Source organism: Sinohyriopsis cumingii, chromosome 2 (assembly GCF_028554795.1).
Source record: "Sinohyriopsis cumingii isolate HCF-2022 chromosome 2, ASM2855479v2, whole genome shotgun sequence".
Classification (NCBI taxonomy): Eukaryota; Metazoa; Mollusca; class Bivalvia; order Unionida; family Unionidae; genus Sinohyriopsis; species Sinohyriopsis cumingii.
The window spans coordinates 142,207,961-142,222,363 of record NC_142962.1 but is presented as its reverse complement, the minus strand read 5'-3'; the positions used below and the strand labels follow the sequence as shown (position 1 = coordinate 142,222,363).

At 38.0% G+C, this 14,403-nt stretch overlaps 1 protein-coding gene across 1 annotated transcript in view; it reads left to right on the top strand.

The window, feature by feature from the left end:
• Positions 1-14,403, top strand: part of LOC149805973 (fas-binding factor 1 homolog) — a 128,817-nt gene that overhangs the window by 102,360 nt on the left and 12,054 nt on the right. Inside the window, exons 26-27 of the mRNA XM_089950770.1 lie at positions 216-353; positions 1,081-1,177. Coding sequence (XP_089806896.1) covers positions 216-353; positions 1,081-1,177 — 235 coding nt within the window. The remainder of the gene's footprint in view (positions 1-215; positions 354-1,080; positions 1,178-14,403) is intronic.

Below are 14,403 nucleotides of genomic sequence, written 5' to 3'. Positions count from 1 at the left end.
AAAAAATGACAAAAGTCAGGTAGGCCAGAACTCTACACTCAATCACAAGCAAAGGTCAAGTGCACAGTATAAATTAAATATACATAATGCCAATCATGTTTCAGAAATGTCATAAAAGTTAATAGCTAACATAAGAACCTATCCCTTTCACAACACACTTGAAAGCAGATGTTGACCTGAACTGTACTTATTTAAATTTTATAATTCAATGGCAGGAGTGTCAACATAAATATGAGGAGGGCATGCAGGCACGGGAAGATGCACAGATCATTGAGGCAGAGGAAAAGCAGCGGCTGGCTGCCATACAACAGGGTCTGAACAACCTCAGGGCCATGGAGAAGGAAATGGCAGAGGTCTGTCAATGGCTATAATGTAAAATGATTATTATTTATTACATGTACATGAATTTGGTGTTACATGATGGAAAATTACATTAAATGTGAAGATGCAATATTTTCTTGAGTAATCACAAAGGATTTAAATCATTATAACTCCACTAAATTAAATGCCAAGATAAATGTAATTTATTTACAGCATCATACAAATTTGACAAAAAGTTGTCTAAAGTAGTTATGCTAAAGTATTTATGGATTCATTTTCCTTTTGAGAGCTTTTTTTTTATCTCTTTGTGTTTATGTATCAGAAAGTGTTTCTTTGCATGGTAGTGGAAAGGACTCAATAAGGACTGCATATAAACATTTATGGTTGTTAGATCTTTTGTGTGACTGCTTTGGGGGGATGACTGATATTATATGCCAAAATGAAAGTCTCTACTACATTCATCATTGCAAATTATGGTGATTATATAGTTCTGACATTTGATTGGACAAAGATTTATGTTAGAATACCATTGGCAGTGTAAATTAAAACATCAATATACTCTATATAACAAAAAGTAGAAATCAGGAAAATAATATTGAGAAAGAAGTACCATATTTTTGATCAGGACTTAGATTTAGATTTTATAAAAATAAAGATAATGACAGTGTATTTGATTTTATGTTCATTCCTTGAATTATTTGAAGGTACATGTGGAATTGTCTTTTTAATAAATTCTTTTACTTGTATGTTTTTCTCCAGGAAAGATTGCAGCTTTCTAAGGACAAACGAGAAATTGAGAGGTTCAGACGATCTGCTGTTGAAGGCAGTGAGAACTTACATCAGATCAATGGCTATGGTAATTTATGCTTATTGTTAAGGACTAATGAATGGCTTATCATTGAGGACAAATCAATGGCTATGGCAATTTATACTTATTGTTAAGGACTAATGAATGGCTATGGTAATTTTTGCTTATTATTAAGGACTAATGAATGGCTATGGTAATTTATGCTTATTATTAAGGACTAATGAATGGCTATGGTAATTTTTGCTTATTGTTAAGGACTGATGAATGGCTATGGAAATTTTTGCTTATTGTTAAGGACTGATGAATGGCTATGGCAATTTATGCTTATTGTTAAGGACTAATGAATGGTTATGGTAATTTTTGCTTATTATTAAGGACTAATGAATGGCTATGCTGATTTATGCTTATTGTTAAGGACTAATGAATGGCTATGGTAATTTATGCTTATTGTTAAGGACTAATGAATGGTTATGGTAATTTATGCCTATTATTAAGGACTAATGAATGGTTATGATAATTTATGCCTATTATTAAGGACTAATGAATGGCTATGGTAATTTATGCTTATTAAGGATAAATGAATGGCTATGCTAATTTATGCTTATTGCTAAGGACTAATGAATGCTATGGTAATTTATGCTTATTATTAAGGACTGATGAATGGCTATGCTAATTTATGCTTATTTTTAAGGACTAATGAATGGCTATGGTAATTTATGCTTTTTATTAAGGACTAATGAATGGCTGTGCTAATTTATGCTTATTGTCAATGATTAATAAATGGCTATGGTAATTTATGCTTATTATTAAGGACTAATGAATGGTTATGGTACTTTATGCCTATTATTAAGGACTAATGAATGTCTATGGTAATTTATGCTTATTATTAAGGAATAATGAATGGCTATGGTAATTTATGCTCATTATTAAGGACTGATGAATGGCTGTGGTAACGTTTGCTTATTTCTAAGGACTATTGAATGGCTATGGTAATTTATGCATGTTATTAAGGACTGATGAATGGCTGTGGTAACGTTTGCTTATTTCTAAGGACTATTGAATGGCTATGGTAATTTATGCCTATTATTAAGGACTAATGAATGGCTATGGTAATTTATGCTTATTATTAAGGACTGATGAGTGGCTATGGTAATTTATGCATGTTATTAAGGACTGATGAATGGCTGTGGTAATGTTTGCTTATTATTAAGGACTAATGAATGGCTATGGTAATTTATACATGTTATTAAGGACTGATGAATGGTTATGGGTAATTTATGCTTATTATTAAGGACTAATGAATGGCTATGGAAATTTATGCTTACTGTTAAGGACTGATGAATGGCTGTGGTAACGTTTGCTTATTATTAAGGACTAATGAATGGCTGTGGTAATTTATGTTTATTTTTAAGGGCTAATGAATAGGTATGGTAATTTATGGTTATTTGTTACGGGCTAATGAATGGCTATGGTAATTTATGCTTATTGTTAAGAACTAATCAATGGCTGTGATAATGTATGCTTATTATTAAGGACTAATGAATGGCTATGGTAATGTATGCTTATTGTTATGGACTAATGAATGGCTTATTATTAAGGACTAATGAATGGCTATGGTAATTTATGCTTATTGTTAAGGTCTAATGAATGGCTTATTGTTAAGGACAAATGAATGGCTATGGTAATTTATGTTTATTGTTAAGGACTAATGAATGGCTATAGTAATTTATGCTTATTATTAAGGACTAATGAATGGCTGCAGTAATTTATGCTTATTATTAAGGACTAATGAATGACTATGGTAATTTATGCTTATTATTAAGGACCAATGAATGGCTGTGGTAATTTATGTTTATTGTTAAGGACTAATGAATGGCTATAGTAATTTATGCTTATTATTAAGGACTAATGAATGGCTGCAGTAATTTATGCTTATTATTAAGGACTAATGAATGACTATGGTAATTTATGCTTATTATTAAGGACTAATGAATGACTATGGTAATTTATGCTTATTATTAAGGACCAATGAATGGCTGTGGTAATTTATGCTTATTATTAAGGACCAATGAATGGCTGTGGTAATTTATGCTTATTATTAAGGACCAATGAATGGCTGTGGTAATTTATGCTCATTGTTAAGGATTGATGAATGGCCATGGTAATTGATTTGTATTGTTAGAGACTAATAACACTGTTTACAGAGATGCTAACAATTCTAATCTGGCAGAGTCATTCCTGTTATTTACCTCATATTTTGCTATTATGTCACTTCTTGTCAGATTCCAATTTCAAGATAAATAACATTTTATATCTTAATTGTTTAGCTGAACTGTTGTTTAATTAGCAAAGATCTAGATCACTGAAATGCTTGTAATGTCTGGTTGTAATTTTTTGTGAAAGTGTAGCCTAGGACTTGCACTTTAAAAAAAATATGTCAAAGTACTCTGAATACTCAGAATTCATGTGAAAATGATACAAAGTTCTAATTGTATTAGGTGATCTGGGAGTGATAGTTTATGTATTTCCTGTGACATGCTGTGATATGACAGTTATGGTGGTGTGATTTATTCTGACACCTTGATAGTGATAAATGTGTGTTCAGTTTGAGTGATTTGAAACGTTTTGTTTCAAACAGAAAGTCATTTTATGTATTTGTGTATTTGAGAGCAGAGAGAGTAAGCCTTTTTTATGGATGCTTAGATTTACAATTGTCAGCTTTAATAAATACAACACAAGGAAGATGTTTCTGCTGTATTTTCTTGATGTTTTTTATTTATTTGTTTTCTTGGTCTCATATATTTTTGCTTATAAACAGTACACTAATAATTTTTACTTGAATCACTTCATGTGCTTGTCTTTTGATGATTGTCCCATAATTTCTCGGAATAACTCCCCATTATGATAAACACATTTTGTTTTGGATTGCAAGGACAAATTATATCTTTGTTATTTTGCCTTTTATGGCAACAGTTAATAACAAAAGGGAAGGATATAGGCAAAACTATTTAGCTTAACTAGCCACTTGGCTTATGGTATACCCCTGCATTTGTCCTTCATCAATGCCATGTTTCTGATCTATTTTGTTCAAACTTGGAATGTAAGCCTATATAATCTAAACCTCAGATGATTATTGATAACGAGCAAGATTCCCACATTTTAATGAGGCAGTCTTGCATCAGATTGACTGGGCATGTTACCACTCTCAAGTCCACATTTCTTCTCTGATTTTGATCAAACTTGGAACATAGGTTTATATTTGTTGTGGATGATTTTGATCATGAGTGAGATTTACACTAGTATTGATGTGATCTTGCATCTGATTAGGTTAGCTTGATACTGCTTTGAAAGCCATATTTTTTACATTCAGTTTTGAGGGAACTTGGATTATAGGCTAATATCATTCAACTTTGCAAGTGATCTTGCATGTGATTTGCTGAGATTGTTGCCACACTAAAGACTGTATTTTTGATCCTATTCTAATCAGACTTAATAAATAGACTTATATTATCAATGTCTCATTGACAGATTCATGCATATTAACAATGTGATCCTGTATTTGATTGACTTGGTTGGTCAACATTTGAGCTAGTCTGTTTCTGAACAGACTTTTTTTTATTGAACATGGTAAATAGACTTATATCATCAGTATATCCATAATGTTTTATTATAAGCAAGATCAATGCATAACAAGTTTCATAACACTTGAGAGAAGTATCTCTTCTTCCAATTTTAATCAGACATAGTAAAAAAGAAGCTAATATTTTCAGGATGAGGAATACATTTTTATAATAAGCAAGGCCTCTGAATTATTAAGAAGTGAATTTGCATCTAACAGGCCAAGTTTTTTACCATCATATGTTTGATTGGATTTTATCAAACTTGGTAAATAGACTTATATCTTCAAAATCTTGTTTGAGTGTGATTGTGAGTGAAATTCACACATATTAATGAATTAATCTTGTGATCTTGCATCGGATTGACTGAACTTGTCAAAATTTTAGTAACTCTATTTCTGTCAGAATTTTGATGAAACTTCTTAGACCATTGAGACCTTGGAAGAGTTTGATTATGAACAAGGTCTCTACATATATATGTAATTGGCTGGTGTGTTACAACTCAGGAAGGGTTCGAGTCTCGGATTCAGCCAATGTGGGTATGTGAGAAAGCTTGCCAGTAGCTTCTCGTGGGTCGGTGGTTCTTTCCGGGCTTTTCACGGGTTCTTCCTCCATCATTAATACTGGCCACCATGTATAGCCTATCGTGTGCTGAAAAATGGTGTTAAACCCTACAACAACAACAACAACTCAGGAAACCATATTTCAGTTGGGTTTTGCTCCAGTTTGGTAAATAAACTTATGTCATCATTTTCAGCATGTGCTATAATAAGTGAGATCGGCATGTATAAATAAGATGATTTTGCATCTGATTGGCTGAACTTGTTAACTGTCTAGATCTAGAGACTATATTTCTCATCCAGTTTATAAAACTGGGTAAATGAGTTTTCATAATCAAGTTCTTGGACAAGTTTCATTATGCTTATAAATAACTCATTGTCTTTAGAAAAAAGTTTTTCCCAGTTAAATAGGTTAAATTTACAAGAGATAGGTTACTTTGTTTGAGCAGCAGGGGGGGCGAATCCGACATTTTGTCCAAACGTCATTTGGCTTAATTAATACTTTCTGCACTCAGCGGATCCGGTGTCGTCAGCGCCTGGTAAAAAAAAAACGACGTCGTCGTCGTTGTCATCGTCGAGGGGCCAAATCGACAATTGTCCGGACGTCATTTGGTTTAATTAACACCTTCTGCGCGCCGATCCCAGCGTCGTCAGCGTCCGGTAAGCACAGCGACGACCGCGTCGATGTCATCGCCCCCCCCTGCTGCTATGATCTTACAAAGAGAGTGATCACTAACTCCTCCTCTTGCAGATCAATTAGGTTATTTGACTGATCGGTAAGTCTGAAATTAATTCTCGTTAAAAGCCGATTATGGCATCGCATATAGACCGGATTAATCGGGCTCTCAACGATTAAAAATCCCGGAGGGGCTGTTGGTGAAAATGAATAAAGGATGTACCCCTGTTGAGCCTGATTTGATTGCTTGGTATCCACCTGGTAACTCCCTTCGATAACATCACACACCAGATTGATTGCTATCACCGATGCAATATTTACGTTGTATGGAGCAATATGCCTACCACCATCTCCGTTATCGTGTCTGAGGATAGTTGATGGGGGGGGTGTCCGCGGGTGGATTCTTAGGCCATCCTAGTATGGTTCTTATTGAACTGTTATAAATATCAACCATATACCCCGGTGTGCTTATTTCAATCGTCGACGATAACGTCGGTTCATGAACCGTAATAGCGATTTTTGATTCTTTTCCTGTGATCGATTTTATCCTGCGTTGAAATTCTTTATTGATTTGTTCTACTTGGTATGACCCAGTTGGTATTGTAACCTCCTTCCAGTCTGGGGTTCCATCGGGTTTATTTGTCCATGCAAAAACCAGCGAGTTATTAGGTTGTTGTCCGTTAAATGCGTCCGCTCGGATATTAGGCCAACTGTGATATATTCGCAATTTTGCCAGCGCTATTTCCTTCACTGGAACCGGCGACGGGAAGTTCACACTGAATTCTGGCTTCGTTGACGTTATCGATATCATATTTGTTTGTACCGGAGTGGTGTTCTCCGCGATCCGCTGAAGTAATTGAAACCCTTCGGGGTTCAGCGACATTATTATTATTCGTTGTTTTTAGTGTTTAATTTCAACACCGAATCTTGTTTTTAGGTCATTGAAGTGGTTCCGGCTTCCAGTTGAAAATCCTCTATTTTTGACATCGCGGAGCTATACAACTGGACCATCGTGGAGAATTCAACATCGGATATGAACAAATTATCAATCGATAATGAGATCAACCCGGATAATTTCGAGTACGCGTCGGATACTATTTGATGTTTTACTGTATACTCGTCGAGTTTTTTCTGAAAACACGATGATATCTTTTTAGTGATTGCGTTGGCGACTCCAGCAATTGTTGTCATCGCGGAGATAGCGATTGGAACAGCGATCGGGGCTATCGTGGTCACCGTGGATAAAATAACACCGGTACCGGCTACTATACCCGACACCGAGTACACGACCGCGTCGATGGCGGTTATTTTTCGGCGGTATTTTTTTATTTTTGCGCGGTATTGTTCGGAAAGCGTTTTCAAATTCGCGGAGAATTCTTTTGCGGTATCGAATCGATATTGATGTGACGTTGGTGATACCTCTGATTCAATTACCCTGGTGGTCATTTTTATTTTAAAAGAGCTAGTGTTTTTAATTACTTAGATTCGCTACAAATTCCACATACCATGTAATGTTTGCCCCGGCTAAATTTCCATCAACGGCATAAATTGTAAACTGTTCAGTTGCGTTCCTGTCTATAATTGTTGATATTGTATTGTTAGACCCGGATGAACTCGACGATAATATATTAAACTGCATTATTGAAACCAGTGTCAATCGATAAATGCCCTTAACAGTTGCGGTGATATTTACTGTATTCTGTGTAGGAGTCCAATTGAATGATCCATGTCGAATTGTGTATACTGTGTTGATGATGTTCTCATGAGGGATTTTTATTTTTTCGAGTTGCTCTGCCATTCTCGGTAGTCTGTCTTTAATCGCTTCAACATCAGTTATAACTATTCCTACTCCCCGCCAACTCGCGTCTATATTATTCTTGTTCGCTGCAACATTAGTTTTGATTGTTTCTATTTCCCGTGTATTCTCGGTCATACTTTTTTTGTTCGCTGCAACATCAAGTTTGATTGTTCCTATTTCATATGTATGCACGTCTATACCTTTTTTGTTCGCTGCAACATCAGTTTTAATTAATCCTATTCCCCGCCAATACGCGTCTATATTTTTTTTGTTCGCTTCAATATCAGTTTTGATTGTTCCTATTTCCTGTGTATGCGCGTCTACACCCTTTTTGTTCGCTTCAATATCAGTTTTGATTGTTCCTATTTCCTGTGTATGCGCGCTCATATTATTTATGATCATTGTAACATCAGTTTTGATTGTTTCTATTTTCCGTCTATGCGAGTCTACATTATTTATGATCGTTGCAACATTAGCGCCGATTATTTCTATTTCCCGCTCATGTACTACTACACCATCTCTGTTCTCTGCAACATCAAGTTTGATTGTTTTTATTTCCTGTCCATACGCAGTGATATCATTTATAGTTGTTGTAATCTCATCCAGCTTGGTATTTTTTTTACCAAAGAATTTATCAAAGTTGTCATCGATCCTGTTAACATTTTTTCGCAACGTGTAAAATTGGCCCGACAGCGTTGCAAAATCCAAAATAGTATTCCTTATTGTTGTAATATTCGGTTCGGTTACCGTCGGGGTCCCGAAAAAACTAGCGGTAGTGAGCTGTATATCGGTGATAGATTTTTTCACCTCGGTGGCAGATTTTTTCACCTGCGCGTCGAGTTCGGTCACCGATCTATCCAACCTTATAAAACCGTCTTTGACTAATGTTACCGCCGATATATGTTCACCCGGTTTGAGTCGTCCGTCGCCGGTATACAACGCGATAGTGCCCTCGGCGGCGTCACGCTGTCGTATTAAAACGTCATCCAGCGACACATTACTGGATTTCAATTTACCCTGGCGGTCTTGAAATACGACTATTTCACCTGGGTCAACACTGGTTAAATTCAACGTATCAGCGATTTCATCCTCGATTAGTTTTTTTATGTCATCGGTGGCGAGCGTTTCCGTGGATTCTTTCAGCGCCGAAACCGGTCGTCCCCAAATATCAATCATCGTTATTGTAAAAAAAACGGCGTTTCTAATTAACCCGCCGGGCCCCTACGACCCCACTAGTGTATTCGTTTACAACTACATGAGGTGGTTTTCGCGATGATGAAATCGCCGCGAGTACGTTCAATGCCTCACGGCCACATATCGGTGGGTCACTTAATCGCTGTGTTGGCAACGTGGAATAAAACGCCCGGGCTGAACACGCCCGGATATACCGCATGAACTCGTTTGGCGGGGCTAACCCGTATGAATCAAAATAGACGATCGCACGCGGATCAATCGCGTACGCAACCCAATGAGTTCCCGCTCCGGAGGACCCATCGAGGTTAATTATGCCTGTTTCAATATTCCTTGGTGCCGCCGGTAATTGATCCCTCATAAAAACACCTCTGAAGTTTTTTATCGCTAGCGCGTTTGCGGCGTCTATTAAATCAAAATTAGACATGGGGGTCATAGACTCTTGCGTTAATAAACGGTCCCCGGTAGTCTTAGACCCTTTCCCGAGTACCATGAATACGGAGTTCCCGGTAGTCTTAGACCCTTTCCGGCCACGGGTCGTTTTTTTTTGTAGCCTTTCCCGGTTGCCTTTTTCAGTGCCATTCCCGCCGCGGTACCAACGGCTCCTAACGCCGCCGCCTTAGCCACTGCTGGTGCGGCCGCGGCAATCAACGCTGGAATCGCAGCTAACAGCGGAAATATCCCACCGGTCTTTTCCATGTTTTTGATTGCTGCGGCTGAAAAATCTATTTGAACACCCTTTTTATTCTTCATCGCATTATTGAAATGTTTTATTTGACGCGCCGTCAACGATATCTTATGATTACCACCTGCCATCTGTGACGGCTTCAGCGTTATTGTGGTTCCGCATTGTTTAGCCGACTTTGATCGTAATTTCTTGACTTGACCATCAGTCAACTCTACACTGACGACACTATACGACATTTTATTGTAAACGCGTTTTGTGCTTTCAATTACATGTTTTCCACTGGCGCATCAACGATTCTCATTCGTCCGCCAGCACCTTCTAGCAGCATTGATTTATCGCTGAGGATGACAGCAATAGCTCTATAATTAGCAATAGCGCCGCGAGTTACATTAGCTCGGAAGTGTATATCAACGACGGATTGTCTTGTTAAATCAAGATGTTCCAGCGAAAAGTAATAGATCGGATATAGTTCTTTGAAATCATGTTGTGATATTTGCAAACCAGTGTCGACGTTTTGATCACGACTCATATATGACAGCAACCGATGGTACACACGTGCGACATGGTTTTGACCGTAATTAAGTTGTATATCCTCGGATGGTTCCTGCTGGCCGTTTATTCTCAGCGAGACGTCAGTAACGCCTAATCGATCAAATATCATATGGCTGGATAGTTGATTATCAACTCTCGTCATATCCTGCAACGCAACAAATATATGACGCGGAGCCGAAATGCCTTGTTGTGATGCCAGGTTCCATGTGAATATACCATTGATATTTGATTGCTTAGTATCTGTTGTTGTTGTTAACCAACTTAGTAATGATTTTCCTCCCTGCTCCATAAAGGATAGCAATCGTGCCTCTGTGGTAATGGATGGAGTCATTACTGGCATCCACAATAATATTTTAGTTAAAACGACTTTACCAGGGTCATTATTTGGATTCGCAAGATCCGCTGGAATTCTCCAAATTGCATTTCTATCATCACCTTTTCGCACAAGCACCACGGTATGCTTTGCTCCGTAGATAACTTTTCGCACGTTCCTACAAAATCCAAATATATGATGCAGTGGAATCGCGCATGAGAAAGATCTACGCGCCCCTGTTAACATTGATATGCGTGTTGCAGCTCCGATGTTAAAATTAGGATCGTTGTTTATAATCATATTCTCAACATCAGCATCAGCGTTATTAGCATTATTTCTTGGTCGTCTTACCACAAATTGCGAGTTTCCAGCAGTGTTTTTAGTATCCTTTGCAAACATCATAGATGGACCCGCTGATCTTGTATAATCGTCGGAATATCTTGCTAGCCCGATTATTGTTGTAGCAACATCAACATCGCGTTCTATAGACTCGATCTCTCGCCCGTCAATGAGATATTTTGCGCTCTCAAATAGCGCCATTACGCCGTTATTGACTAAGCCAACTTTGGTACCATCTGGATACGGTGCTGGTACAGCAGGAGTATCGGCCTCTGTTACAAGTTCTCCTTCGATTTCAATAAACGCTTCACACGGTAAAAAATATTTACTGGTATCATGGACTTGAAGTTCAATTCGCGATCGTATGTCGGGTTGTACTGCATGATAGGAATAAAATTGATAATTACGGACAGAATCATCCTTGTGCACTGGTGCGTCCATATCAAATGCCGGGTCAGCTGTTCGTTTAAACATTTTATTTAATAATACGCTGATGCATCTAAATCATCGTCGTGGTTTTAAACCACTTCCCGCTATTATGTTTGCGATGTCATCTTGATTATTGTTTACCAACGACGCTAGTTTTTCTTCCACGGCGTTATTTATTACTTTACTGACATTCGCAGGCATCACTGTCGTTGATGGCATCACCGGTGGTTTCTGTTTTTTTCTCCTCACCAACGACATTAGTTTGTCCTTTGCTGCAGAAAGCGCCTTTCCGGCAACATCTCCAATAGCACTAATACCCTTATCACGAATAACATCAATAGCCTTCATTCCTAATTGTTTGGCTAACGGCGCTACTTTTGGGGCCATTCTTGTAAATAACCCCGCAATGGTGCTACCGAGACCATCTCCATAGTACGCGCGGTAAACAGGCAATCGCGAGTTTACCACGTAGACGAGTACTGGTTTATCGTGGTTGTAGTGTATGATCATCTTTATTATAAAAACACCGGTTTTTCAATTAGTGATTGTGATCACCAGTGATTGATCACCCCCTTCCCACCGCCGTGTGGAAAACCGGAATAAATTTTATCAAAATTTCCTGGGGTTTTTGCCCTCAATATCCGTTTTTTTTCTGGTTTTTTCTTGATTTTTGGTCATTTTTTGTTGCCTATAGTCGTTTTTTTTCGATTTTTCAGCAAAAACATCGATTTTCTCTAAATGATTTCCTGGGGTTTTTGCCCTCAAAAACCAACCAAAAACGGTCAAAAAATGGCAAAAAACGGTCAAAAAACGACCAAAAACGGTCAAAAAACGACCAAAAACGCCCAGAATTAACAAAAACGATAATTTTTTTAATCATCCACGAGTTCGTCTATGAGCGTTCGATACGCACTAACGTCCATGATACCGCCCGTAAATAACCGCTTGCAAATATCAGCGGCCTCATTGATTATTTCCGGAGAGTTATTTCCGGCTCGTTTTCCTCCGATTAGTACCTCTAGCCGTGATATATCACTGAGAACACTGTTAGGACAGGTAACGCCGTAGGATTCTTTACCAACAGAGTATCCTTTTCCTTTTTTTTGTTTTACCCTTTTTTCAACTTTCTTGTGGAATGCGTCGTAATCGGGACCACCACCACGTGGTATTTCGTCCCTGTGTATCCTCGCTAAATGCACCATTCTTGTCCAATCCTTTAACGACTTTATATTTTTCTCATAACCGCCATTGATATGCTCCTTATCTCGTATGCTCTTAGCAAAATTGGAGACAGTAAAATCAATTAATTCTTCCCCCTCCTTGCTGAAGCCTCTAATTTGATCCCTTGTGCTCTTCTTAAGTACATTACGGGGTATACTCCTCTCTTTTTCTTCTTCTGGTATTTCTTCTTCCGGTATTTCTTCTTCTGGTATTTCTTCTTCTGGTTCTCTTGCGGTGGCGCCTAGTTCTTCCTCGTCGGCCATTGTAACATAAGGTTCTTGTGGTTCGGTTATAGCGAGTGGTGGTGGCCTCCGTGTTGCAGCAGCCGCTATTTTTGCAGGGAGTGTTTCTAAAGACCTTTTTGTTTGTTCGGTCTGAGCCGCTATCTTTTCAAGCGCATCGAGGACGGGTACAGTTGCCGCCGTAACATCTTTGGTCGCTTTAGTTACCGGGGCAAAGAGTTGTTCGCTTCCAACAGTAAAATCGGTTTGTAGTTGCTGCCGCGTTTGAAGTTGCTCTCGGACCCTGTCTCGTAACGGTATGAACTTTTTAAGCGCCGCTAGCCGCTCTCTGGCTAGCCGAGTAGTAAGTGATTCGCCTACCATTATTGCAATTGCGAAGCAATTTCTAATTTCTCGCCGGAGTTTTCATCTATAATCCTTCTAATGTTTTTGATCTTGCTAGAAATCTCCCGGCGTCGTTCATAAACACGTCCGAGTTTTTTTCGTATTATTTCAACGGCAGTAAATAGTCCAATGAATGCATTTGCGTCATTGTGGTACAAGTTTTCATTAATCGTATGTTGTAATCGTTTTACAAAAAAGTACTCGCGGGCCAGGGTAAAACGCCCCCGTTTTGATTGCTCGTTAATAATTTCATAATCGGATAATATTTTTTCACTGTCGAGACCATCAGATAATTCAATTCCTTGATTTTTTAATTTTGAAATCTCGGCTAATATATTATTGATGTCTTCGATATTCATTATTCCTATAAAACATCTTGTTTTTAAATAAAAAAAAATGAAACCCCGCGTATCAATTCCGAAGGTGTTTAATAATTCGTTTTCTTCCGGAATGGACAATTTATTGTCATGGCGACTTCGTCAGCGCCATAGGCGCCGGTGACTTCGTATCTACATATGAAAATCGAATTCTATGCCCGGTCTTTTTTGAGATTGCTGTTTGATATACTCGTTCTGCTACTTTTCGTATTGAGGCGATACAAATGTCAAAGTATCTACTGGCTTCATTCATCGACTGAAATATTTTTTCCTCGTGAGTTGTTGTATCAAATGACTTTACGGGTTTTGCTTTCTTTGGGTATTTACCGGTTTGGCCTTTTTTGGTATTTTGACTCTGCGAGACAGCTTGCAAGTTTATAAGAGAATTATCAGTCTTATTATTATTAATATGATCAATCACAAGTCCATTTTCGATTAATCCGTTGAATACCTCAAATACCGCCCTATGAACATGGTACTTCTTCTTTCCGGCACCAAACACCAGATACCCCTGATTACTTACGGTACCAACCGGCTTCTTCAGTTTGCGGTTTCTAACAATGCCGTTGCGAGATGCCTCGTAATTGACGAGCACAGGATGCGGCTGAAATTCTTGGTCCATTTGTATAATATTACTATTTGTCTAATTTATTATTTGGTTTAATTATAAATCTTTCAACGTAGTCTTGGGGGGTTTTGATGACGAAGTCAGCGGTGGGGTCAATGACGGCGTTTTTAATTCGCTTGTCATAATAGCGTTTTAGTTCCCTGTATCGCTTTCCGCCACAATTAATACACAACTGCGATTTTCCTCTTACACCGACGTGGCAAACCAAGCACGGGAGGGGACCAAGAGAACCATTACGAACGCTTTGTAAATGGTACCC